Raw genomic sequence first — 27,987 nt, forward strand, 5'->3', positions numbered from 1 at the left:
TCCTTAATTCAGCCCTAATCAATAGATGCACATGGAAAGATGATAGGCCAGCATGAGAAATGGGAGAAGTGCTGCTGTGGGCCACTACAAGTGCTCTCCTGAGGTTTGTGGCTGAGGTACATTGCTGGGACAGATAAAGGGGAGCTTTATCCTGCAAGCTGGCTGCACACGATGCCCTTACTTGGTGTCCAAGATGAGAACAGATGTGTTCCCCAGCACCAACATGTCATATTTCTACCTCACCTGGGAGCTAGGGTGTTTTGAAGTAGATGAACAGTATATGAAGTTGCACTCTTAATTGGATGGGGCTGACAGTGTTTTCTCATCATTTTTATATGTAGGTATAAAATGTAAACATATATTACATGTACAGGACCTTCAAAGCCAAGCACATCAGTCATTCCCTCGGTATAATATGCTTCCAAAGCACAGCAAAAAGATTCTGACTCACAACATCATCCTTTCCTCCCTGATTAATGTATTTTCAAGCCCTAATTTCAGCCGAAAATGATGGCAGGTAACCTTAACGAGAAAATATAGAATCCAAGCAATCTGTTACTTACTTTCAAGATAAAATTGTCCTCAGCCTGCAGTTTTAGGTCCAGGATAGACTGCTTTACACGGCCTTCAAACTGAAGGTCTCTCTTTCTGGGAACATCCAGCGCTGGGAAGAGATCACTAATCAGGCCCATGAAAATCGGCATGTCATCAGTTACGATCTTTGGAATGTTGAAGTCTCGAAGCGCTCGCATCAGGACTTGGTCCTCTGGACGGCCTGGGTCACCTCTCTTCAGTGAACCAGCTACAACCAGTACAGATTTGATTGCGCGAAGACCCCAGTCATAGTGATCCTGGCAAAGGACAGTTACTGAGCTAAACAAAGCACGCTTTGGTAAAAATATTCATAGGTTTCCAAATGCACATGTAAGTGGCAAGTATTGTCCTGCTGGATAGCAAGTTCTGCAACAGATTGGTTGTAAATAACAAAAGCATTATGTGGGACGGTGACAAGCTTCCAATCTGATCCAGACGTTCTTTTGAAACAGTTCAATCAATTGAAAATTCTCAGGGATATTTCTGACTGCAACAATTCTATGGTTTTATAAGGCCAGACAATTTAAAAAACATCACAAAATAGATGCTGAAGGGATGGTAGCAGGCTTGTACATGGGTAACTATTGCATTTATATGAAATATCTTTGTCCATTGTTTTGGCAAAGAGATTCACCAAGTTATTTGAAGCCTTTATTTTAAATGGGTTAATGACTTATTAAGACAGCAGATAAACAAAATCCATGTTAATTAATTAATGGATTTGCTGCTGAAATCACACAATTTCACCCCAGTAGCCTACCATGATTGTGGTGAAGAATTTATAGGCTTTCAATTTGTACAATCCTTGCCCCAATGCATGGGAATTCTTTCTAAGCAGTAATGTCATTACACTTAACACTAAGCTTGGCTTCAGAATTGTTGATTTCATCAATAAAGTTTTACATTTGCTTTCAGGATTTTTTTTTAAGTGGTACTACTTCAGTGAAACTAAAATCAATAACGATAAATGAATAAGCATGTTCACTGATTTCTCAGCTGTATGGGTGAGTGGGTGGGACCACGGGCAGGGCAATCAATATCTCGTTTCATTAGTGTAAGCCTTTTGGTGGTCCTGCACCTTATTTTTTCAAGTGAGGAGTCAGTGACATTCTTGCTATTAAAACAGGATTGAGGATTATGTGGTCAGGCTAAACACTCATTTATACAACTGGCACAAACTCCCATTTGCTACAAAGGAATGTCTAAGGTGATTCAATGAGAATGGATGCTTACACGCTTGCTTTAAAGTATTCATTGATTTTTCTTTAAAGAAATAATTTTGACGTGAAAACTCTTGTCATAACACGGGATTTAGTCCTACCGTGCAGCGTAAGTAAAGATGATCCTGACTCCTTCAAACCAATTAACTGCAACATTTATATGGCAGCAATATGCTAATGGCTGGGTTGTGCGCAATGTCAAGACATGTGTCTGGCCCTGAAGATTAATATGCATACTTTAATTATGCTTACATAAAGATAACGCTTCTAACAACAAATGTTCCTATTAAGAAGCTCCTGTGGGCTCAATAATTTATACTGTCCTGAAATAAACTTTTAAAAATGTATTAAATAATTATTTGATGCCCAGATTTAATTTAGAGCTTATATTATCCATCTGCTTTATGTGCCAAATCTTGAAAGCTTTCTGCAGTAATTGGGGGGTGAGTGAAATTGCATCCAAACAAACAAAGCCCATGGAAAATGAAATATAGGTTTCTAGAGAGATGATAAACAGTACAGATCCCCAAACATCAAAGGAAATCAGCTGTTTACTGTGGCTCAGCGGGGTGTATATCATGTATTGTCCTGTTCTTTAGCTGCATACTAGTGGGGCAGCTCCAATTTGTCCTCTCTACATGAGTCCTACCCAGCATGGCACTACTGTGACCATGTGGGGAATAGTGAAATCCAGCTATGATGATTTCATTCATTATATTGTGTTTACCAATGGGATATTAGATAAATGTTCTGAAAATGTATTCTCCTTGCCCCAGTGAGCGCATTCAAGCCACACTTCACATTCTATCAGCTAACGACAGCCCAAAGAAGCACATTGTAAATATTTCCAAATCCCTTCAAAGTCAAAAATATCATTCATTTTATGACATGATTCTTTGAACACCAGAAAACATCCAAAGAGTTTCCTGTTGTATAATTCTGCCTGATGCATTTCATCTCACCTGTTTTGAAAGTAGTTCTTTACAAAGCTGGTACAGGGTGATGAACTTCCTGGCTAATAACCTTGCTTCGATGAACCCTTCTGCGACCAACATAATTTCACAGATCAACTCAAAGTCTGGCACCACCATAGCACAGGGTCTGGAAAACAGTCAGTAGACATAATCACCCTCTCCTCATCAAAACTCAGAGAAGATATAAACTCTATATCAATTAGAATATTTCAAGTTGCTGACAAATTGAGGAGGTAGCAAACCTTTGATGCTTCAAAATGGTGTGAGTTTAAGATGGTTCTGTATTTCTTATGTCAAGTTTAAAGAATCATTAGCACTCCAATTTCCTTTGCCCTTGCACCCCCCCTCGCCTTATACTTTCAAAGCCCAGTTCTTATTCTCGCTAACTCATGAAATGGTAGCATAGTGGTAATGTTCCAGGACTAGTAATCCAAAGGCCCAGCTCTGGAGACACAAGTTCAAATCCCAGCACATGGCAAAACTTAAAGTTCAATAATTAATTAAGCTGGAATAAAAAGCTAGCCATGAGACCCCTAGATGGTCATAAAAAACCCATTTGGTTCACTAGTAATCTTCAAGGAAGGAAATCTGCCATCCTTACCTGGTCTGCCCTATATGTGACTCCAGACCAACAGCAATGTGGTTGACTTTGAAATGGCTAAGCAAACAACTCAGTTGTAGCAAAACTGTGAGCGCTGTGGGTGCATCTACACCACATGGACTCCAGTGCTTCAAGAAGGTGGCTCACCACCATCTTCCCAAGGGCAATTAAGGATGGACATCAAATGCTGGTCTTGCCAATAGCATCCACGTCCCAGGAATGAATAAAGGAAGTTACAAATATACAAGAACTTGAAGTTTGAAGATTTTTGTGTATTACTTTGAAATCCCTGAAACTTGATATGACATCATTGCTGTCTTGAGAGAAATCTTTATCCATTCAGAGTGATGTTCGACATGAGCCTGGGATGATAAGCTCTTGGAGGAGTTTGAAAATTGCAGTCTTCACACGGGGTCATTTGCATGATGACTGTACTGTCTAAACTCTTCAGAAACCTGGCCCTATTGAAAAATAGCTGCTTGTAATGATCTACAGCCACATTTTATGCATTTGAGTGGTGATTAGTTTCTATTAGGAAAAGCCAATTATAAATCTCCTGACAATGAATTTTTAAAGTTAGCATCACATTACAAATTGTGGGCGAATATAGCGTTGGTCATTTCTACAAATATTTCCAAATCCTAAATGGACATGTAAAGGGCAACAGATGAGGTGATCCTAGCCTCAGTTACATTAGAATTTCCATTGAGAGGGTGGGTACTTGCTCACGGAGAATCTGAAAGAGAGTCAGACTGAGCTGTTCTAACGCTTCTTGGAGCATTTTGTCAGCAACATGCTTGGGAATGAATTTCCTTATTTAAGAATGGCGTCATCCAGAAAAAAATTAGCTTCCCTGCCTCTGAGCCAGAAGCTCCGGGTCAAGTCCCACTCCAGGACTTGATGGCCAAGGAAAACGTGTTCATAACAAGGACAATCCAACACATGCCAATGGCAGGCAGTAAGAGCAGGAGAGATTCCTGGTCATCCATGTGATCAAAAGAAAATTGGAACCTTTACCGTCACTATCCATAGCTCCAGAGTACAACATGCATGTAAAGCTGCATGTTGCCACAGCAACTCGGATCCCCTGAAGGCCCAGTTGGCTGGATGGCTGGTGTGGATCAGATTGGTGCTAACAGCACGGAGTTCAATCCCCATTCCGGCTGGGGTGGATTTGGGGCCTGCCTCCTTGTCCTACACATGGTAGAGGCCACAGCGCTGTGGGTCGGACCTGCCTTCGAGCGGGGAACTGAAGAAGAAAGGGAATTGGCGTATTTAGTCCATGAGGTCAGCTTCTTGCTGTAAACTTCTTTAATTACTTTAAAGTGCCTTTTACCACAGCTCCATCAATCAGCAGTATAGTCGATGGATTTGTGCCACACTCAGTGCCACACTGCATCAGAAAACCTGGGACAATTCCCGGTTTGCTTAATGATCCCTATCCAATAGTAATGGGCCTTGCACACCCAGTGACCCTGCTGGGAACTGCTGAACATGTGCACTCACCTGAACAAGGCTTTTAGGTTCTCAGGTAGTTCTGTACGCCCTGCATAACCAGGGTTCATAGTGATAAAGATCCCGACGGACAAAGTCAGGTTGATCTCTTCGCCCATGAAGTTAAAGCGCTTCTTTTTGTCTCGGATTGCATCCTGAATGGATTTCACCTATGGGAACATTAATGGCAGTGATGTGTCAAATCTTTCAAACTTACAAGAGCACTGTTAAAAGTTGTATATCTCAGATCCATGACACTTGTTTTCCATGTTTGCAGGAACTTTATTTACAGTGCTTTAAAATATCCACTCCGTGCTTATAGCTCAGCCTCCCAGCTCTTTCTACAGCTTTGTTTACTTGCCCCTGAGTCCACACCCAGGCTTAACCAATCAAGTTCAGCGAGCATTGATAGTAAACAGACTCATTATCAAACACAGAACAACTGAACCATTGACCAGCACAAGCATGTTCATAAAACAGTAGCAGCTCTACGTCGTAGCTCATTGTGGGTTCAACAATAATGAGCAGCCAACATTTTGGGGGGTGTGATGATGTAGGAAATGTACTGTGACAATAACCGCATGTCGAAGTAATGGCCCTTATTCCTCCTGTCACTTCCAATGCTAACAGTCCAGAAAGTGCAGCAATTGAGATCAGGCATATGAAAAGAGAAAAGACTTGAATTTAAACATTGCCTTAGCGTATCTCTTCAAGATACCCCAAAGCACTTTATGTACCATGAATTACTCTGAAGTGCAATAGCTGTTCTTACTGTTTATTGAGTGTAATGTGGGTGCTATATGGAGATGTTCCAGTCAGGTTACACACAATAAACTGCAGAGACAAATAGCAACTCAGGGCGGAATCGTCAGTGGCTGCCAGCGTCGGGCATGTTCAGTGGTGTGGGCAGACAATATGGTGAGACGGCCAAAAATCGGCATCACAACATCATGAAACCAGTTTGTGGCTGTTCGTACAGCCCATCGAGAGCGGGCCACGTTTCCCGCTACTGGACGTCAGGAACCTCATTGTAATAACGTCAGCAAATCATTATTACGGCCAACCCGCTGGACTCATTCCCCCACCGCTGGATCATCCAGCCACACTGGTGTGACTGCGCGCCAACGTGTTTCACAACAGAATATAAAAAGCATTTACTGGCTGGGCTGCGCTTTGAGGGGAACTTGGAGGTGAGGTGAGTGCGCAGTAATGTTGTGGAGCGCTCACTTGAGACGCCTGTTGGACTTCAAGGTTGGGGCGGCAAAAGCTGCCCTGCAATTGAGGCAGCTTTGGGGGTGGGGGCAGCAAAGGCTGCCCTGTGGTTGAGACAAATTTGGAGGGGGGGGCTGCCAAAGGCTGCCCTGAGGTTGATGCAACTTGGTTGCGGGGGGGGGGAGGGGGCGCAATCATACATTGGGGACAACTTGTATAAAGTGTCAATTTTCCTGCAGCTGAGGAAGTTCAGGCGCAGCCACGTTGATATGTCCCTACTTATCTGCCCAATCAAGCACCGCAGGAGCACAGTGCTCCAGAGCTTTTCACCCCTCAGGCACAGACTGCAAACTACTGAGCGTTTTAGTGGACTTCAGAACAGTGGATAACTGGGCACATTGTACAGTCTCCTTGCTAAAGCTGGCCATGGGGCAGTCACTGTTGGAGAAACTCACAGCCCCTTGGTAATGTCATCATTCCAGTTTGGGCCAGTCTCCCCCATGGTTCAAGTTAACAGTGCAGCCTTGCAGTGCGGGTTAGGAGAATGCCCGTGTCTGAGCTGAGAGCACAACGTGCAGTGCAATGAGCATAGCTGTCGCCAGTGAGGCAGAGGGAGGTGGGGTTTCAGGCAGTCATACAGCGAACTAATCTCTGGTCATCCAAGTGGAGGGCAGTACTCTCCGTGATGCGTTAGGGGGCTTTCAGGCTTAACCAGGACATGTGCTTACTGCACCCAGGTTAAGCCACGTGTCTCTCTCTTTCATCCTGCAGGAGGTGTACATCATGGAGCCTGGTGAATTAGCTGTACGCCTGATGGCCTACGGAGAGCGAAGATGACAGAGAAGAGAGCGAGCGAGGCGCCTGGTTGTGCAGAGGGAGGAGCAGCAACCTCTGGAAGGAGGCTGGGGCTCCTGCACAAGCCGCTGAAGAGCCACAGTGAGCCATCGCCGGTCAGCACCTAGCTAGACCCAGGGCTGCCTTTAATTCTGCAGGTGACCGAGAGCCAGTGTCGCTGAAGACTGAATGTCTAGGGAACTGGTCGGCCACATCTGCTGCCCATTGCAAGATTTGGCCCCGTGGGAATATGGAGGGCATCCACTGCCGGTGGCTGTGAAAGCACTTGATTTCTACGCAAATGGTTCCTTTCAGAACTCCACAGGTGGCCTCTGTGGAATCTCACAAGCCTCCACCCACAAATGCATCCTTGAGATCTTGGATGCCATCTTTGCAAGGGCACACAACTTATTGCAATTCGCCTGGGACCAGGAGAGCCAGGATGCAAGATCAATTGGGTTTGCCCAGATCTCGGGCTTCCCACAGGTGCAGTGGCCATCGGCTGCACTCACAAGGTGCTCAGATCTCCGTTGCAACATGTCGCCAACTATGTCAACCGCAAGGGATTCCGCTCGCTGCATGTGCAACCACAAATGCATCCTGCAGGTCTGCGCAAGGTTTTCAGGGAGTGTGCACGACCCCTACATTCTCAGCCGGTCACAGGACCATGACATCTACCAGGGTCCACAGAGGCTGCAGGCATGACTCCTCGGGGACAAGGGCTACCCTCAGAGGATGTGGCTGATGACACCTGTGTGGCAGCCTCAGACTACAGCAGAGCGAAGATATAATGAGGCTCATGGTGCAACTCGCAACTTGGAGGAGGCAACCATCAGGATGCTGAAAATGAGGTTCCGGTGCCTGGACCAGTCTGTTAGAGCCCTGCAATACAGTCCAGAGAACGTCATGTATCATCGTCGTCTACTGCGCACTTTAAAACCTGGCGCTGCAGCGGGGACAGGAGCTGGCTGAGGAGGAGATACAGGAGCTGGAGGTCTCCTCCAATGAGGATGACATCAACAGGGATGAGCATGAGGAAGTTCTCCAAGGTGATGATGATGGCGATGCACGAGCCGGGCGAGGTAGGCTCACTCGGGAGGCCTTTAAAGCCGCTAGATTTGTGGAGGATGATGCAATGTAGGGAAACAGCAGCCAATCAGCACACAGCAAGGTCCAACAATCCACAATGAGATGACCTTATTTACCCCTCAAGCAAGATTTTTAATGATGATGCAAGGTCCAGTCCTCAAGATGCCTCAAAATTTGACCACTATTCATCAAACTGTGAACATGCGGTAATGCGAAGAGGTTTACCAGTACTTATTGCATTTAGAGAGTGCTGTTAAGGATAAAAGTGGTGGAGAGTTGTGATCAAGGATGAGTACAACAGTAATTCTGGAACCCAGAAGAGGGCGAACTAAAGTGATGGTTCTTGCAATTCGGAGACACCATAAGATCCTCACATTTGCATCTATAAATGTTTGACTCCAGTCTGGCTTATGGCAGCGCGCATCCCCTCTGTGAGAATGTGCCTGTCATGGAGATGCAGTGGAGGCCCTAATAGTCAGAGGAGGGTGATGACAACGTGAGGACACTCCACAGATCTTCACAAAGCCTCTGAGAATGCCTGACTCCTGTCTGGCCAAGAGCAGCTCGCTTGCACTCTGTGATCAAGACCTTATCAAAGAGACACAGCCATGAAACTTTAAAAGCACCTGATCCTTTGTCTGCCTTTAGCTCCCTTCAGGAGCACAGCGTCACTGGTCACAGATGCTGAAGAGATGGGGGCCAGCCCCACCTTAAAGGTGCTGAGAGCACACAGAGAGAATGACGGAACTCTGTGACACCTGCCCATGGCATTCTAGCAGCATTGACAAGCACCATCGAGGTGCAGGTATCATTAATGTGTCCAGGGAGTGTGAGGCCAGACCATCACTTTGGTCTGAAGGCTGCACAAAGCACAGGGAAGAGGCCCTGGACTGAGACACCTGCCTTTATCTTGTGCAGAAAGATTTCACATGAGTGACATGAACATTGCTCATCGGAACAAGGAGCCATAGGCAGGGAGCGGCTCTTGGGAGTTTAATGGCAATAGTGAACATTATGTATAAGTCATTCACACCAGTGCCCAGGCTGTGCAACTACATCTTCTTAAACTTCCTAACCCTGCTGCTGCGTCTTGGTGCTCCTTGGACATCCACAGCGGAGGTGGAGGCAGCCTGCTGACTGCTACACCCTGTCTGTGACCTTGGCAGGCATCCTCTGGAGGGCTGAGATCTCATGGGCCCCGGCCTGCTTTCAGGTTTCTGCCGTGTAGCAGTGGCACCCTCCTCGGCCTGTGAAGCTGGAACTGCTAGGTCACAGGAAGAGGGGATTTGGATGGGCCGGACACTCCCGGAGTCACCTGGACGGATGGACCCGGGGGGGGCGGCAGGGGTGGGGGGATACACCTGCTGATCCTCCTCCCTATGGGTGCCCAAGGGCTCCTGGCTGACTCCTTGAGGATCTCTCTCCCATACACACTCTTGGAGTCCAACTAGGGCGTCAGCAATGGAGTGGGGTCCGACCAGCAGTGCAGGGAAACGTCCAGGACCAAGGTATATGGTGGCCGCCATCCTACCAGTGCTGACCTCAGTGCATTGGCATGCCAGCACTATCACCTCAGCCTGAAAGCAATGGACTCCTCCACTATAACAAAAACAAAAACAGAATTACCTGGAAAAACTCAGCAGGTCTGGCAGCATCGGCGGAGAAGAAAAGAGTTGATGTTTCGAGTCCTCATGACCCTTCGACAGAACTGCTGAGTTTTTCCAGGTAATTCTGTTTTTGTTTTTGTTTTGGATTTCCAGCATCCGCAGTTTTTTGTTTTTATGACTCCTCCACTATGCCTTGCAATCAAAGCAGTGCAGCGAACATCCCTTCCTGATGTTCCTGAGCTTGCCTTTGCAGCTCCAGCAACTGTGACATGACTGAGTCCAGAGGCTCGTCATCTGACTCGGACTCTGCAGGTTTCTGGCCTCCAGAAGTCCTCTGAGTGCCGGGGACCTGGGAAGTCGCTGCCTCCGCCTGCTGTGGATCAGACAGTGTCGTGTGCTCACCAGATTGTGATCCCGAGGCTACAGTAAAGCTAGGTCCTATCGCAGTGTGTGTCTCTGTGCTGGTGGAGGGTGTGGGTGACGGAACAAGGAAGCTGCCTACAGATTCCTCTTCAAAGGTTTCTTCGGGGCTTGATTGGAGGCCCTGGGTCATGGACTCTGTTGGCTTGTTTCCCAGATGTGCCTGCAAAAGCAAGGGGAGAGTGGGGGGAGAGGACCTAAGCCAAGGGGATGGTCGGTACCTTAAAAGTATGTTATTTTTTAATTCACTTAGAAACTGGACCAACGCCTTACACTGAAGGGAGATGGTTGCAGTCTCAGGCAGCAGGCCCAAGTATCTTTCCCCAAGTGATCAGAGAGGGGGATTTTCCAGGCTTATAAAGGCAGACAAACGCCAGAGATGCAACCATTGCGGAGCTAGCGTCTGCCCATCCATGAAAATAATCTGCCTTCCCGCCGGCCTCACAAAGTGCGATCGAGATGGAAGGCAAAAGTGGACACAAGACTCCATTAAATTTCGTGATCCGCAGGCTTTCAGGCCCATTTTTTTTTGTCGACATGTTTTGAGATTGGTCAGAATGCCAGACATACTCCTGATCCTCTTCACACTGTCCCATTTGGATCTTAGATATCTGTCCCAGCCACAGGGGCTAGCAAATGCCACAAAGTTCTCATGTGAAGTTCTAACGTGCGCACCTTTTAATCCAGAGGCAAGGACATTACCAAGTGAGACGGTGGTGAAGAACAAGAAGAATTGGTGGACAAGCGGGAAGATTGTTTTTTTTTTAAGGAAGTTTGTTCTTAGAACGTGGGCATCTCTGGCAAGTCTGCATTCGTTTTGAAAATCTAACTGCCCAGAGAAGGTGGTGGAGAGGCCTTGACCTTGGACTGTGTCAGTCATTGTGGTGAATGGGACTTCAACAACCCGGTTAGGTCGGGAATTCCAGGATATTGAGTCAGCGATGATGAAAGGAATGGTGGATACATGTCCAAGTCAAGATGATGGGCACACTGTGGGGCTGGTTGTACAAGGCAGCTGGTCGCCTGAGGACAATCAGAATTTAAACAGCTATTGGGTCAGCTCCAACCTATAATTGTCAGCGTCAAGAGGTTACAAGCAGAAAAAGCTGCTTAAGCCGCGTTTCTGTCAAACATATCCATTGGTGGATGGGTCCCCCTGGTGGCAGATTTAAATAGAGCCTCATTCGAACTCTGCAAACACAGTTCGAAGGCACACTGCACCTGCTGCTATAACCTGCAAGATGAATAGTCAATAGTTCCGCAGTCTGGGATTTTTGAGTTTTTTTTAAATGTTACAGTTCGAGCAAACAGTACTCATTTTTATTAAACTTTCACAGTGTCCTGTATTACATCAAGTATAATGATACTTCCATTTCATTTAAAATAGTGCAATTTTTAAAAATTCTTTCATGGGATGCAGGCGCCGCTGGCAAAGCCAGCATTTGTTGCCCATCCTTAATTGCCATTAAGAAAGTGGTGGTGAGCCACCTTCTTGAACCTCTGATGTCCACCTGGTATAGGTACACCCACAGTGATGTTGGGGGGAGGTGGTGGGGGCGGGGGGGGGGGGGGGGGGGGGGGGGTGGGGGTGGTTGGTGGTTGGTGGTGGCGGTGAGGGAGTTCCAGGATATTCCAGCAACATTCAAGGAATGATATAGTTCCAAGTCAGGACTGTGTGTGGCTTGGAGGGGAACTTGCAGGTGGTGGTGTTCCCAAGGATCTGCTACCCTTGTCCATCTGGGTGGTAGAGGTTGAGGGTTTAGAAGTCGCTGCCAAAGGAGCCTTGGTGAGTTGGTGCAATGCATCTTGTAAGTAGTACACACTGCTGCCACTGTGCGCCAATGTTGGTGGGAACAAATGTTTAAGGTGCTAGATGAGGTGTCAATCAAGCAGGGCTGCTTTGTCTTGGATAGTGTCGAACTTGAGTGTCTTTGGAGCTGCAGTCATTCAAGTAAGTCCATATGCAGCAAGTCCTGGACAACAGTCAAGCATGGGCTGATAAGCAGCATGTAACTTATGGCATTTGTTGGCTCCTGTGGTTGGGATAGGTATCTAAGATCCTAACGGGACTGTGTGAAGATGAACAGGAATATACCTGGTTTTCTGACCAATCTCAAAACATAGCTGGACAATTTTACACATTGCCAGCCGGATGCCAGTGTTGTAGCTGGACTGGAACAGATTGGTTAGGGGCACGGCAAGCTCTGGAGCACAAGTCTTCAGTACTATTGCCGGAATATTGTCAGGGCCCATAGCCTTTGCAGTATCCAGCGCCTTCAGCTGTTTCTTGATATCACGTGGAGTGAATTGAATAGGCTGAAGATGTGATGCTGGGGACCTCTGGAGGAGGCCGAGATGGATCACCCACTCGGAACTTCTGGCTGAAGATTGTTGCAAGTGCTTCAGCCTGATCTCTTGCACTGATGTGCTGGTCTCCCCCATCATTGAGGATGGGGATATTTGTGGAGCCTCCTCCTCTAGTGAGTTGTTTAGTTGTCCACCACATTCACAACTGGAAGTGGCAGGGCTGCAGAGCTTAGATCTGATCTTTTGTTGTGGAATCGCTTAGCTTTATCGCTTGCTGCTTATGCTGTTTGGCACGTAAGTAGCCCTGTGTTATAGCATCACCAGGTTGACACTTCATTATTAGGTATACCCAGTGCTGCTCTTGGCACGCCCTCCTACACACTTTGTTTAACCAGTGCTGATCCCCTGAGTTTGGTGTTGTCATTTCGGAGGTGCTAAGGTTGATGCCAGGTGTTCCATCCGGATTACTAGTCCAGTGGCAATAACACTGCCTCCCACCCGCCCCTCCACCCCCTCACCATTAATTAAAACAGTAAAGAATCATTCAGAGTTTAAAATCATTAGGTATTGATTCAGTAAGTCAGCCTCCTCCAACCTGATCATCCAGAGTCACTCTGTGTCACACATGTGATAGGAGGGTCTCTCATGTCAATATGTCACGTGCTGCTTTTGTAACTGGCTCAGGCTGCAGTCCCTTCAGTCCATTCTATGTGAGCTGCTGGGTTTTTCAGCGAAGTGGGAGCATTGTTCTTTTTCAAACTAAACTTGCCAAAAGGATACAAGGCAAGAACTGAAGATTTAAGAATTGCGTAAGCCAAGTAGTTCTCAAACCATTGATAATAGTAATCTACAGTCTTCAAGGCATTTAAACTCACTGTTTTGTCCCACAAAATTTTAGTGGTTAATTGAAAGTATGGATAATCAGTGTATCAGTATGAATGCACCATGAATGTACATTGAATGTACAATGTACCATGAACAATTATACATATATTGAAAAAAAATCACATTCTACCTGGCTATGCATGTTATTCATGCTGAATCAGAAGATGATCTGGTTTATCATCTCAGCACACTAATTGCTACAAGTAATCGCCTTTCTTGTAATCAATAGAGCCAGAGTTACCCTAACCCCCTCACTCAACAGAGTGCATTATGCTGTCTGTATAGGGTTTTCTTCATTTTTTTAATTCATTCACGGGATGTGGGCATTTTTTACCCATCCCTAGTTGCCCTCAAGATGGTGCTGGTGAACTGCCTTCTTGAACCGCTGCAGTTCCTCCGCTCTAGGAACAGGATATTTTCTCTCCTCGCTCAACAGGGTCTCGCAATATCTATCCTTTCTTCTGTTCACCTCTTGAATGCATAGAAACAGCCTGCTCCAACAACCCAGCCTCAATGTTGCCATGCATCGGCTATTGGTGGTCAGTCTGGTTTCAATTTTTTTTGGTTATAATCATCGTTGCACTGAGTTTGTGTATCCGGCTGGCTGCAGAGCTGAAATGCACCAAGGCGGTACTGCATGGTGACATTATTGCTTTCAGTCAGCGTTGCACAAGTAAGCAGCTCACACAACACATCCAAGCACTTCCATACCACCTTATTTTCTTCAAAGTAGTGAGTTCGATACTGATCAAGGGAGGGCCTCATTTTCTACATCAAAGCAGTTTCATTCTTGATTCAATACTGTACAGTAATTCATAACAGTGGCTGTAATAAATCTGCTGCAAATGTAAATCAGAACCTCTTAATGCACAGTCAGCAGTGCTGCTAGGTACCACTTTGATTTATTATACATCATTCAATTCAATGTCAAATATAGGGCCGAGGGAATCATTCCTTGACATCATTGAAAAGATAGTGCTGACAATAAATTGACAGCTCAGTCATTCTGTTAGCTGTAACAGCATTGGCTCTATAAATTGGTGGGGCCACACTGCACAATCAGCAGCGATCTTACAGTACGGCCGTGAATTACAGCATGCATTCAAATCTTGACACTGTCTTGGCATCTTCCTTCTATGGAACTTGGATAAACAAAACTCTACTTCTTAGTCAAATTGGGACTTAATTTTGCTGAACTTCTCTCAACTTTCCATCAGCCCAAACATTAGTTTCTTCTCATTTCATTTTTGCTGAGTTTTGCTCCTGCTTCACTTCTGCTCTCTGAAGGTCTCTCATGATCCATTCCTCCCTTGTTTGCTTCTGCTTCTTATATGTTCCTAAACATCCCACCTCTCCCAACTGTTCCCTCTTACTGTCCTACCAGAAAATTCTGAGCTCATTCCACACTCAGCAGTGTTCATTTGCACCCGCTTGCACTGATTTGTGCTCCAAAGAGATTGTTCAGTCATCATTTGACATCTAATAGTGATCAAATGAAATCATTGACCTGAAAAGAAATTACACAATGCTCAAACCACATCAATAGCAAACATTTATTTGCTTTCATAGCAGTTAAAGACTTTCAACTGACATCATTGGTGATCAAATGCCACAGAAATGAAGCTGAAACAACATCATCAGCATCAAAGTGCGGTATTCAACTGACACCTCAAGTGATCAAGGAGTTGTAATTGCCTACTTCCAGTAATGCTGTGACTTCTCTGGAACTCTGTTTGCTGCCATCTGTGGCTACTTTCAAAAGTCAACAGTGCTACTGATTTTGTCTTGCCTCATTGCTCCTTCATCCCAATTATAAACCATGCTGCTCACTCACAGTTAACTTGCTGTTATTTAAGCACAAAAAACACAAGGAAACCATGAGCAGAGGAATCCTATTCGCAGAGCATTGCTCAATATTGCACTTGATATACTGCCAAGAGGCAGAAGGTAAGATACAATTTTCAGTTAGCATCACTTCACAATTTTCTTTGTTTCAGTGCAACTCATTTTTTCTACAGCTCGTTAAATTTAAACCAATTATCCTCCAATTGTCATCCATCAACTCAAGGGCTCCCTCAAGGCTCCTGTTCTCTCCCATTCCGATTTACTTCAATTTCTGTCTTAATCTTCAACCCTGATGGTCCAAATGATATGAGATTGAACAGGATTGGAATAATGGCAGGTTAAAAATATAAACATCTCCGAGCAAAAGCAGAACCAGGCAAAATTCCTCAGCTATCCTTTCACTTCGTTTTTTCCATTTGTAGTTATCAACAAAGTTATCATTCCAGGGTAACTGAAAGTACTTAGAACTACTTGGCAATATTTACAATACACAGTCTAAGCACAATAAAGAAGCTCTTAATAAAATGAGGAGTGCTGGCACATCTCGGTGCGGTTCAACGGCAGTTAGAATGCATTCCTCGCCTTATCACTGAGACTGAACTCCAGCTTTAAACTTTTGCTGTGTAAAATATTATACTGAATTTTCTTTCATTTTCTTTATATTTGGAATGCCATGTTACCATCACCACTTCTCTTATTCTTTCATGGGATGTGGGCATCGCTGGCTGGGCCAGCATTTTTATTGCCCATCCCTTGAGAAGGTGATGGTGAGCTGCCTTCTTGAACCGCTGCAGTCCATGTGGTGCAGGTACATCAACAGTGCTGTTATAGGGGGAGTTCCAGGATTTTGACCCAGCGACAAAAGTGATACACAGGGCCAGACCCCGTACCCTGGAAGCTCGGGACCGGGTGTGTGCAGGATTTGGGGGGTTTTACATTTACCGCAAGTAAATACTGAGAGAAAGACCAAAACATCATTCAGAAGAGAATTAGTAAAGTATTAACAATGATTTTTAAATTTGGGGAAGGAGCAAAGAAAATAAATTGTTCCATTTGCACAGCCACAATGGCACTATCGTCTTCGCTTGCTATAATCTCTATGATTCTGTGAGACTCTGAGATGGCTAGGTCCTAGGCCTAGCATATACTTATAGTATATAAAGTAATGTATGAAAAATAAAGAAATAAAAGGACTTTATTCAAATTGCTATCCAGGGCACCAACTTTGAATGGGGCCAGTTTTCGGGTCCTTATGGGCTTTGGGACGCTGGATCAGGGGTCTGGTGCCAAGTCAGGACAATGTGTGGCTTGGAGGGGAACTTGCAGGTGGTGGTATTCTGATGCATCTGCTGCACTTGTCCTTCTAGGTGGTAGAGGTCATGGGTTTGGGAGGTGCTGTCGAAGGAGATTTACTAGAAAGGAGAATCTGAAACTTGATTGTTCAAGATATAGGTTTTAAAAGCATATGGATGTTGCAAGACTAGCTTTTAGAGGAAGGGAGAGGTGGTGAACAGCAGGGAAATTATCTCTCCTTGTACACATCTGAACATTTTCCCACTAAAACACTTCATTTCCCATTAGAAAATGGAATGTTGTACCGCAAGTAAATACTGAGAGAAAGACCGAAACATCATTCAGAAGAGAATTAGTAAAGTATTAACAATGATTTTTAAATTTGGGGAAGGAGCAAAGAAAATAAATTGTTCCATTTGCACAGCCACAATGGCACTATCGTCTTCGCTTGCTATAATCTCTATGATTCTGTGAGACTCTGAGATGGCACATTAGCTTGCCCATATCAGATTTGAAAATGGTACAACAATACAACTTCAAGTTAGGCAAATTCATTGAAGTTGGAAGATCCCAGCTGAAGTCGTGATCTCCGCTGAGTTCACTGATAAGACCATAAGACATTGGAGCAGAACTTAGGCCAATCGGCCCATCAAGTCTGTTCCGCCATTCAATCGTAGCTGATAAGTTTCTCAACCCCATTCTCCCGCCTTCTCCCCGTAACCTTTGATCCCCTTACCAATCAAGAACCTACCTATTTCGGTCTTAAATACACTCAATAACCTGGCCTCCACAGCCTTCTGTGGCAATGAATTCCATACATTCACCATGCTCTGGCTAAAGAAGTTTCTCCTCATCTCTGTCCTAAAAGGTCTTCCCTCTACTCTGAGGCTGTGCCCTCGGGTCCTGGTCTCTCCTACTAATGGAAACATCTTCCCCACGTCCACTCTATCCAGGCCTTTCAGTATTCTGTAAGTTCCAATCAGATCCCTCCTCATCCTTCTAAACTCCATCGAGTATAGACCCAGAGTCCTCAAATGTTCCTCATATGTTAAGCTTTTCATTCCTGGGATCATTCTTGTGAACCTCCTTTGGACCCTCTCCAGGGCCAGCACAACCTTCCTGAGATACGGGGCCCAAATTTGCTCATAATAATCTAAATGTGGTCCTACCAGAGCCTTATAAAGCCTCAGCAGCACATCCCTACTTTTATATTCTAGTCCTCTCGAAATAAATGCCAACATTGCATTTGCCTTCCTAACTACTGACTCAACCTGCAAGTTAACCTTAAGAGAATCCTGGACCAGGATTCCCAAGTCCTTTTGCACTCCAGATTTCTGAATTCTCTCCCCTTTTAGAAAATAGTCTATGCCTCTATTCTTCCTCCCAAAGTGCATGACCTCACACTTCCCCACGTTGTATTCCATCTGCCACTTCTTTGCCCATTCTCCTAACCTGTCCAAATCCTTCTGCAGCCTCCCCGCCTCCTCAATACTACCTGTCCCTCCACCTATCTTTGCATCATCTGCAAACTTAGCCAGAATGCCCTCAGTTCCTTCATCTAGATCATTAATGTATAAAGTGAAAAGTTGTGGTCCCAACACTGACCCCTGCGGAACTCCACTAGTCACCGGCCGCCATCCTGAGAAGGACCCCCTTATCCCCACTCTCTGCCTCCTGCCAGACAGCCAATCTTCTATCCATGCTAGTACCTTGCCTCTAACACCATGAGCTCTTATCTTACTGAGCAGCCTCCTGTGTGGCACCTTGTCAAAGGCCTTCTGGAAGTCCAAGTAGATGACATCCATTGGCTCTCCTTTGTCTAACCTGCTTGTTACCTCCAAATTCGATTGAGTCGGAAAAGCAGTTATCTTTGCCTCCAAATTCCAGGACCAGTGTTTGGCAAGTAAGCAAATCAGCAAATTAACCACTGAACCTTGCTGGAAATTAAAACTGGGACACTCTCTATCGATCACAGTTTGCCAACTCCGACTGTCTAGGCTCACCAGTGAAGGATGGCTATCTTGAGTCAACAACTTTAAAAGAGAGAAGAAAACTACAGTGGGAGAAGAAAAACTTGCTTGCCACCAGTAACCTATTCATTTTCCGACGAATCACAAAACCACATAGTTATTTGGACAAATGGCAAAAAGTTTGGTGAAAGAGTAAGTTTTAAGGGACATTTTAAAGGAGAATAGAGAGGCAGAGATGTTTAGGGAGGAAATTCCATTCGGCTGGTCAGCTGAAGGCACAGGGGTGCCAAGAGTGAAGTGATAGAAATCAGGGATGTGCAAGGGGCCAGAATTAGAGGAGTGCAGAGATCTTGGGAGGGTTGTAGGGCTGGAGGATGTTATAAAGACAAGAAGGGATAAGTTCATGGAGGGATTTGACAAGATTGTAAGAATTTTAAGTTTGAGGCATTGTCAGATCTGGTGCCAAAGTGAGCAGAGGTAATGGGTGAGTAGGTCTTGTTGTGAGTTAGGATAGGGGCAGTAGAGTTTTAGGTGAGCTGAAGTTTACGGAAAGGCTGGCTAAACGAGTGCAGGAATAGTCAAGGCTGTAGATAACAAAGGCATTGATGAGAGTTTCAGCAGGCAATGGGCTGAGACTTGGGCAGAAACTGGTGATGTTGCAGAGGTGGAAATTAGCAATATTGATGATGGCAAGGATATGGTACCAGAAGTTCAGGTTAGGATGCTATAGGATGGTGACATTGTTAACAGTGGGGTTCAGCCTCACAAAGTTGCCTGGGGAATGGAGTTGATGACGAGAAAAGAAAAGTTTGTGGAATGAACCAAAGACAATGTTGTGAGTTTTTTTCAATATTTAATTGGAGGAAATTTCTGCTCATGCAAAACTGAACGTAATACAAGCAGCATGGCAAATCAGGGGCAGTAGGAGGACCAAGAAAGGTGGCGGTGAGAGTGAGCTGGATATCGTTAATGTACTTGGGGAGCCTGATGGTTTGTTTTTGGATGATGTTGCTGAGGGATAGTATGTTGATGAGAAAGGGAGTCAAGGATAGACCCTAGGGGGGCTCCTAGTGTAACATTGTGGTAACGGGAAAAGAAGCTATTGTAAGAGAGATACAACTGGACAGAAGGGAACGGAACTAGACACAGGCAGTGTCAGCCAGCTGGACATCAGAAGACAGGCACTGGAGAAGGATGGTGTGCTTAACTGTGTCAAAAGACTACAGGCACATCAAGGAGGTTGAGGAAGTATGGTTTGCCTAGTCACAGTCATATGGTTTGTTATTTGTGACTTTTGTGAAGGACTATTGCAGTGCTGTGGCAGGGAAATGATTTTTCTCTATCTACTGCATTAAAATCTCTCAGCCTCTTGAAAACGTTTCTTAGGTCACATGTTAACCTTGTCTGGTCCAAGGAGAATCGACCTCACTTTTCCAACCTCTCCTCATAATTGAAGCCCTTCGTCCTTGGTAACATCCTGGTGAACCTGCATCTTTGCTGGAAAATGGTGCCTAGGATTCTCCTCAATACTCCAAAAAAGACCTAACCCAGTGATTTATCAAATTCTAGAATGAACTGTTTGCTTTTATATTCTATTTGTCTATTTGTAAACCCAAGTAAGCCACATGCTTTGTGAACCACCTTATCAGCTTGCAGTGTCATCCTTACGGATTTGAGTACACGGACACTGAAGTTTCTCTGCTCATTTACACTTTTCAAAATTGTGCAATTACAGTGTACTACCTTTCCAAATTAGTCCTCCTAAAGTGCATCGCTTCAAACATCTCCAGACTGAACTACATCTGGGGTTTTTAGCCCATTATACCATTGTGTGCATGGATGGAATCGTCCCAGATGTGCACAAAGTGCGGTATCAGGCAAGAAGAAAGTTGTATACCCGCCAGCCAGAATGGCGAGTTTTCACAATGTATCGTCCCATTTCCAGCGCGCCCCACCTCATTAATAATGCATTCACGGGAAACACTCCAGGTTGCTGGTGGGCAGGCTCGAATTTGCCCACCCCACCATGAACTCAGTGCTTTATCGCCCCGGCGTCATATTTAAAGCACACCAGAGCCCAGCCTACTTCACTTCCACAGACCAGGGCTGCTCCAGGGGACAGATGGCCCCGAAAGCAAAAAAGAAGACAGCCCCCCAAATTTAGTGACGCCTCGCTGGGGCACCTGCTGGATGCAGTGGGAGGCCACCGCGATGTCCTCTACTCCCGCTCTGGCCTCAGGAGGTCCACCAGAGTCACCAATCTGGCCTTTGAGGAAGTGGCAGCGGTGGTCAGTGCCACCGGGGCACAGAGGAGGTCAGCCATCCAGGGCAGGAAGACACTGAATGCTCTCATCTGTTCCGCCAGGGTAAGTCTACCACCTTATCAGTCTCAACTCACACACTCACAAACCCATCACACATCCACAGGCACCTCACACCTTCTAGGGACAACACCACTAACTCTCACATACACCCTCACATTTCTATCTGGTTCATATTCTCTGGAGCTCATGTCCTCATCCCATCCATGGCTCACTCACCACACAAACATTCCACACAGTGCCTTGCGTCCTGCTCACACTCTCTCCATCTGTTTTCATACAGGAGAAGCTGGATCACAACAGCAGGGAGAGGTCCCAGACCGGGGATGGAGTGGTCCACATCAGGCCCCTCACTCACTTTGGGGAGTATGCCATTGCGCTGACTGATCAGGACGTGGACCATGCCTGCGGCAACGGTGAGGTTGGTGGTGAATACCCATGTGATGACCCTGCGCCACCTCATCTCTCCTTCAACACAACTGTGAGTGCTCTGTCCCCTGCTTTTGACTCTGCTCCCATGCATTAATTATCTCTGCCTTGGTTCACAGGGAGCTCTGCCAAGTGACCGACACCCTCAGCCAGCCGGTCCCTCAGCTCCATCCACGTCCTCACCTCCAGCTAAGGAGACACCTCCTCCATCGAAGAGCTGGAAATAAGCAGCCTGGAAGACCCATCACAGCGCTTACCCACACCCTCCACCAGAGCACAGACACACACCTCGGTGGGACCTAGATCTAGAGCAGGCTTGGGTTCACAATCTGGTGGTCACTGCACACACACGTGCCTGCAGCAGGAGGAGGCAGGTTCAGCCGAGCTCCCTGGCACTCGGAGGACTGCTGGAGAAGAGGTATCCGTGAGGTTTGAGTCAGATGACAAGCCTCTGGATTCGGCCTTCCAACTCATCCTGGAGAATCAGCAGAAGATGGGGGAACGTCACGCAGAGCTGTTGGAAGCTCTCAGGAGTGGCATGAGAGTAGAGGAGTGGGTCTGTCTGCTCTCTGATGAAGCGGTGACAACATATGCACATATGGAGGTCTTCATGGAAAGGAGGGCGGATGACATGGAGTCCCTGGTCCAGCAGAACACGGAGATGTGCGCAAACCTACAGTCCATCGCGGCAGCCATGGGAGAGTTCCAGCGGTGGCACTGCTCGGCATCCCTCCAGGTGCTCCTCCCCCTAAGGGGTCAGGCCGGGGCCCTCGGGCACCTGGAGAGAGGGGGAGCAGCAGCTGGGCTCCCCTGGGTCATCCACTCAGGAATCACAGGGGCTGACCTCTCCCTCTGAGTCCCCTTAGCCTGTGACCCCCTCAACCTCGTCCTCTGTCACCGCAGAGGGAGCAGCTGGCCCACAGGAGGACAGCCAAAGGAAGCCGGAACCCCCAAGGCCACAGGTCTCCAAAGGATACACACCAAGGTCATCAGAGGCAACAGGGCCAATCATTACACAGACTGTCTCTACCCCTACTGTGGATGTCAGGGCAGCACCTAAAGGAAGTGGTAGGTCTAAAAAAGTTAAGAAATTCTGATAACAAGTGGTTGAACAGGTGAACACATTTTGTCACTTTATAATCTGAAAATATTTCCCTTTCACTGAGTAATGTGTAATGTTGTCTTTCAGCTTCATTGACAGGCTTTGGGGGTCCTCCCACTGCATTCCATCCCACACCCCCCCAGCCCCGCCCTTCTAGCAGTTCAGCTACACGCAGCCGGACCACAAGTGATTCTGGAGGGAGAAGTGTGTTTGTGGCAGGGACTTTCGGAGCCTCGTGTAAGCACTCTCTCACGCACGCAGAGCCTTCCTCCATCACACTCATCTCATTGTCCTGAGCATTTTCAATGCTGCCTGCTGGGGTTCACGTTCAGTTGTCCATCTGAGCCTGTCCTGCATCTCCGCCCACCCACTGACCACACTCCCAAGCAGCACCAGTGCCCGTCCAACACAGGGCTCCGCCCACTTTCAATTTCGACAACGATGGTCGTAGTCAGGTTTTTGCTCAATTTCCCTGTCCTTTCCCTTCCCCCAGTCACCCATCACTGTCAACACTCCTGGCATCACCTTCCACCTCCCCACCATCACCTACCAACCTGTACCCTTGCGTTTCCAGGATGTCCAGGTGAATGTGCATGTTCCCTACCTTACTAAGAATCCCACCCCCATCCACATTGACTGCCCCGACCTCCTCCTTCTCACCCTAGGGTCCGTGTCTACCTCCGGGTCCCCAACAACCACCCTCGCAGTCTCTTCTACTGCTACGGACACACCCTCCACACTTCCAGCTCTCTCCGCCCCCTCTCATACTCACCATTCCCTCCTACCATGCCGACCCTCAGGTTGCTCCCCAGGAGGCAGTCATTGACTCCACAGACATCTTCCTTGCATGTTTACCTGGATATCCCCCACACCTTACTCCCTCCTCCACAATTACTCCCTCCTCCCGCTGAGCAGTTTCCTCCTCCAAATTCCTTCCTTACACCTACCTCCCCTTGCCGCATTCTCCCCCTTTAAACCCTCCTTCCCCCGTACTCCCTCCTTCCCCACCAACCTCACCACCACTCCATCCCCTTCGTTCCCCCACTCCCAACCTCACCACCCCTACCCCCTGCCCAGTACACCTTCTCTCCCATCGCAGGTGGACCTTCCTCTCCCCACCCCCACCCCACCTCGCCGATCTTCTGTAGCAGCCCATGGCCAAGATCATGATGTTCCGAAACAGACCCCAAGCATCAACGGAGACCTCCCAGCTTCTGTGAGCGGCTTCGCGGCAGAGCCACGTCCATGGGAATCCATCCAGAATGCGATGCAGGCGTCCCTCCAGGTTCCAGTAGCTGTAGGACTCCAGCATCTTCTGCTCCTCCGACGTCCACAATCTGAGCCGGCCCCTAATGGTAAGTCCCGATTTCTGCACGTCACCCTTGCCCAGACGTGTTCTGGGCTGGCGTGTTTTCCCATCATCCTAGCAATAAATCTGGGGTGGGCTGGGGGGGTTATTATGGTCGGGCCTTACTGAGCAGGTTCACGCCAGCCCCCCGCCATGGCAGACAGCATTGGATGATCCCGCTGTGCTTTCCCGGCGGTGTGAAACCGAATTTTGGCCTTCTCGCCATATTGTCCCCCACCCTCGTCCACCATGACGGCCGCAGAAAATTCCGGCTTATGTCATCCTGAAATCTATATTTCATCACTACTGGCTACCATGCCAACTTTCATATCATGCAAATGCTGTTCTTTACACCCGAGTCTGGGTAGGTCATAAAAATTGAATACATTGGTGAGTGAAAAGCCGACCCACGGGGGACACCTTTGCAAACCATGTCCCAGTCTGAAAAACATCCATCCGCCACTGCTTTTCCTGTCACCGAGCCAATTTTTATCCGCACCACCACTTCTTCCTTAATTCCATGGGCTTCCACCTTTTCAGCAAGGCTCCTGTGAGGCACTTTGTCAAACATCTTCCAAAAGATCATATATGTTAACATCTGTTGCACGATCTCAATCAACCTTCTCCGTTACCACTTCAAAGAACTCAGTCAAGTTAGTCAGACACAATTTGCCATTAACAATTCCATGCCAGCTCTCCTTGAGTAACCCACATGTTTCCAAATGAAAGTTTAGTTTGTCTCTGATAATGGTTTCCCATAACATTCCCTCCCCGCTTTCTGGAATAGTTGCAGACATTTCTAAATCTTCAGTGCTGTGGCATTGTTCCTCTGTCAAATGAGAGTTTAAATATTGTGACCAATACCTCTGCTACTTCTGTCTTTTGTGAAGGTACCATCTCTTGTCCACCAGTCTAGTGCACAATTTTAAATTAAGAACCCCAATTCTACAAGTACCAATAATAGATTTTAGTGGGAAAATCTCTATTCCATCGATATCATGCACACATACATTATACATTAAACTTCAACCTGCTTCCAAATCCTTCAAAGTGTGAGTGTGGAGTCTACATTAGAACTTTGATTAATTAGAAAGAAATGGACTCATTCACTGGAGAAAGGAACATAAATAGATTAAACCACGTAAAGAGCTCATGCTGGGCGAGAGTTGCCATGGTTACGCTGCTGGCTTCGAAAAAAAGCAAGCTCAGGCTTGAAGGGTAACAGATCATCAGTTACCAGCTGCTAATCTTAAACAAATGGAAGACCCAGGGAATCAGTGATGGCATTGTTACTGATGTTATTCTTTCTGATTCAGCCTCCTTCAGAAAGCCTCCTGCTGTCTGCTGATTTACCATCTCCAAATAGTAACAAATGAGATATTGATTGTTTCAAAAGTTATGACTCATGAGAATTGACTTTTAAAAGCTGCAGGACATGTCCATGTGGAAATAGATTTGAGCCCTTTTTGTGAGAGTGGCCTTTTGGCTGATATTTCCAAATAAGATATCCAGACTTCCATTTCAACAATTTAATTTAATCCTTTAATGATCAAGCTGGCCTTTTGGACCTTCTTTGCTCAATGTTGGTCTGGATGAAACCCTAATCAGAGAAGTCTTACAACAATTTCAACATCCAGTAATAGTTCCTCAAGATGGAAAGTTTTCACACTCCCATAGAATAAAGATCAGCCAATGATACGGGTGGGATATAGGCAACAGATATAAAAGTGGCACAATTTCTTTGCAAATCTTTACTTCCAACAGCTTTGCCAGAATGCTGGTAAGATTTAATCTTCACTGTATCAAAAAATGAATTGTTCCTCAGCTTTTACAATTTGACAAGGAGAGAAAATCATCTCACATTTGCACAAGAGTTCAAATTCAAATTTGTTTCACCCATTTTACAAGTGTAAAACGGACACAAAAAAGATTAATTTTGGGGAGCAATGTACTACAACACAAGGACACCTGAAGGAAGTCTGATCAATAATTGGGTATGGACATTTTTCATGCAGCAGGCAAAGCCACCTAAAAACAGACATGAGGTCCCTCACATATGCTAATGGGGTGGGGGGGGGGCGCTGTCACCTGTATTAAAGACCCTTACTAGAAATTAGACTGCCCTAGACTCAGGGCTGGTTAGCCAGGTGTGGTTCTGGCCCATCCAGAGAAGGTAAATTTAATTATTTTTAACCGCTTTGGAGTCCGGCAGTTCCATAGATCTTCTGACTGCTGGTGTCCGCTGCTATCAGTCGCTCTCCGATTATCCTCCTATACCTCTCAGGACTTAGCTGAGAGAGACAGGCAGCGTGAAACAGTAGGCTTCCATCAGGCAAGATGCATCTGCAGGCGCCACCAGCAATTTAAGGTTTCTTTATATTTTTAGATTTTTCTTCGGCTGCTGATAGCAAAAGGAAACAGCGGGCACAGGCTCCATCGTCATTTGGAGCAATAATCAGCAATGACGTGTTGTGCCTAAGGATTTCTAGGCCCCATGAAAATGTGGCATTTGCGAGAACTGTGTCAATTAGTTCAAGGTTTCCCAAATCACGTTAGCAGCACAAGCACAGAAATAAATTGTGTGCAGTTTTGGAAGTACGCAAACCCTACAAATTGGTTACTTCAGAAACCTAGGCCTCAATATTAGCTAGGGGTGCAGGAGGGGGCGTGGTGGTGAGGAGGGCATGTTAGGGTTGCCAACTTTGGTTGGACGTGGTCCTGGAGATTTGCTCACGTAACATTCGATAACATGGAATTTGATCATGTGACAGCACTCGTGACGCTTAATCATATGGCACTTGATCACATGACACTTTACCACTGTTTGCAGATGTTATTGTATTTAGCTGAGTATAGCAAAACCCCAAATAAAATAGTTCATTTTTTCTTTACAAGCCAGATGAATAACAATTTATATATCAAAGAAAGAACAAAAAGAGAAAGATAAATAATATTTAAATAAAAACTACTATTATTTCTACAGTATTGATCACAATGAGAAACAACAAGCAAATAGTGCAGATTCGGTTTTTGTACAATTTCATAACTTTACGTTATAAAAACAATAAATAAAACCAGAATCAAAACTAATTCAATTCGCTGGCTCTTACACTCCATCACTGAAGCCCAGCTTCAGGAAAGTGAGGCTCAGAGGGCAGCACCAAAGCTGCCAGAATCCCAGGATTAAATACATTATACAACAGCGCGCATCACAGAATAGTTACAACACAGGAGGCCATTCAGCCCGTCGTATCTGCGCTGGCTCTCCAAATGAGCAATTCGCCTAGTGCCATCCCCCCTGCCTTCTCCCCCTTAACCCTGCACATTCTTTCTTTTCAGATAATGATCCAATTCCCTCTTGAATGTCTCGATTGAACCGGCCTCCATCACACTCTCAGGCTTCACGTTCCAGATCTTAACCACTCGCTATGATCACAGGCCAATGGGTACTCTCCCTCCTCCAGTTTGTGTTGTCCTGCCTCCCTACCGTAGTTTGTCGTGCTCTTTTCTTCTTCCCTCCATTTGTGCTGCACCCTCTCTCCCCCAACTTTGTGCTGCTCACTCTCTCCCTCTCAACCTATTTTTTTTCCTTCCTTCTCCTCCCCAGATTGTTTTTTTCTCTCTCTCCCACCCTGCTTTGTGCGTGTCCCTCTCTCTCTCTCTCTCTCGTCCTCCCTTCTGCAGTTGGTTTCTCTCTCCCTAGTTTGTGTTTCTCTCTCTCTCTCTCTCCCTTCCCCAGTTGCTCTTTTAGGACTCACGTGATTTCCCAGCAATGTTCAATGGCCCCCGATGCCACCATCCTGACAAGCGGTAAGGAAGTGCGGGTTTCTGAATAGCAAGTGATCAGCAGTGCTCAGACAATGACATTTTGTTGCAAGTCATGACAACGTGCCTATAAGGTCAGTTTCTCCCGAGTGGCCAGTACCATCGCTCAGGAGGCTACTTGCTGACTGATGTAGACCCTTTCCGAAAGTGGGTGGATTGGAAACACCAGGGGCTGAATCTTACCTGTGTCGGGCGGGCTGGGCTGGGTGGGAGCGGGCGTGGAGCCAATCGCCACCCGCGACTGGACGCGTGCCGTCATTTTATGCGGCCAGCGTAATACGCGTTCCATAGCGTCCAGCGCGACAGAGGCTGTGGAGCTGCCTCAGGGAGATTGAGTACACAGTGAAACTTTTTTTATAAATGAAGCGAAAAATTATTTCGACATGTCCCCTCATGGGACAGTGTCACATTGAACTGGGACATGTTTGTCAGTTCAGCAAAACTTATTTATTTATTTATTTTATTAAACCTTCAGGAAACCTCATCCTGCCCGTGGATGAGGTTTTCCTGTAAAAATGTGAAGGCCTCTTGGGCTCTTCACCTGCCCCCCACCCCCGCCAACCTTAAAGTTGGACGGGAAGCGTTGTTAACGACTCGTTATTCTAATGGCCTTAATA

The 27,987-nt window shown here is 46.3% G+C and overlaps 1 protein-coding gene across 2 annotated transcripts in view; it reads right to left on the reverse strand.

Moving 5' to 3' along the window:
• The window catches only part of LOC121293614 (dynein heavy chain 9, axonemal-like), a 530,687-nt gene that overhangs the window by 371,967 nt on the left and 130,733 nt on the right, over positions 1-27,987 (reverse strand). For both annotated transcript variants that reach the window (XM_041216734.1, XM_041216733.1), the window contains exons 29-31: positions 4,896-5,053; positions 2,777-2,915; positions 564-851 (exon numbers count right to left, since the gene is read on the reverse strand). In XM_041216734.1, coding sequence (XP_041072668.1) covers positions 564-851; positions 2,777-2,915; positions 4,896-5,053 — 585 coding nt within the window. The remainder of the gene's footprint in view (positions 1-563; positions 852-2,776; positions 2,916-4,895; positions 5,054-27,987) is intronic.

Source organism: Carcharodon carcharias, chromosome 22, assembly GCF_017639515.1.
Source record: "Carcharodon carcharias isolate sCarCar2 chromosome 22, sCarCar2.pri, whole genome shotgun sequence".
Classification (NCBI taxonomy): Eukaryota; Metazoa; Chordata; class Chondrichthyes; order Lamniformes; family Lamnidae; genus Carcharodon; species Carcharodon carcharias.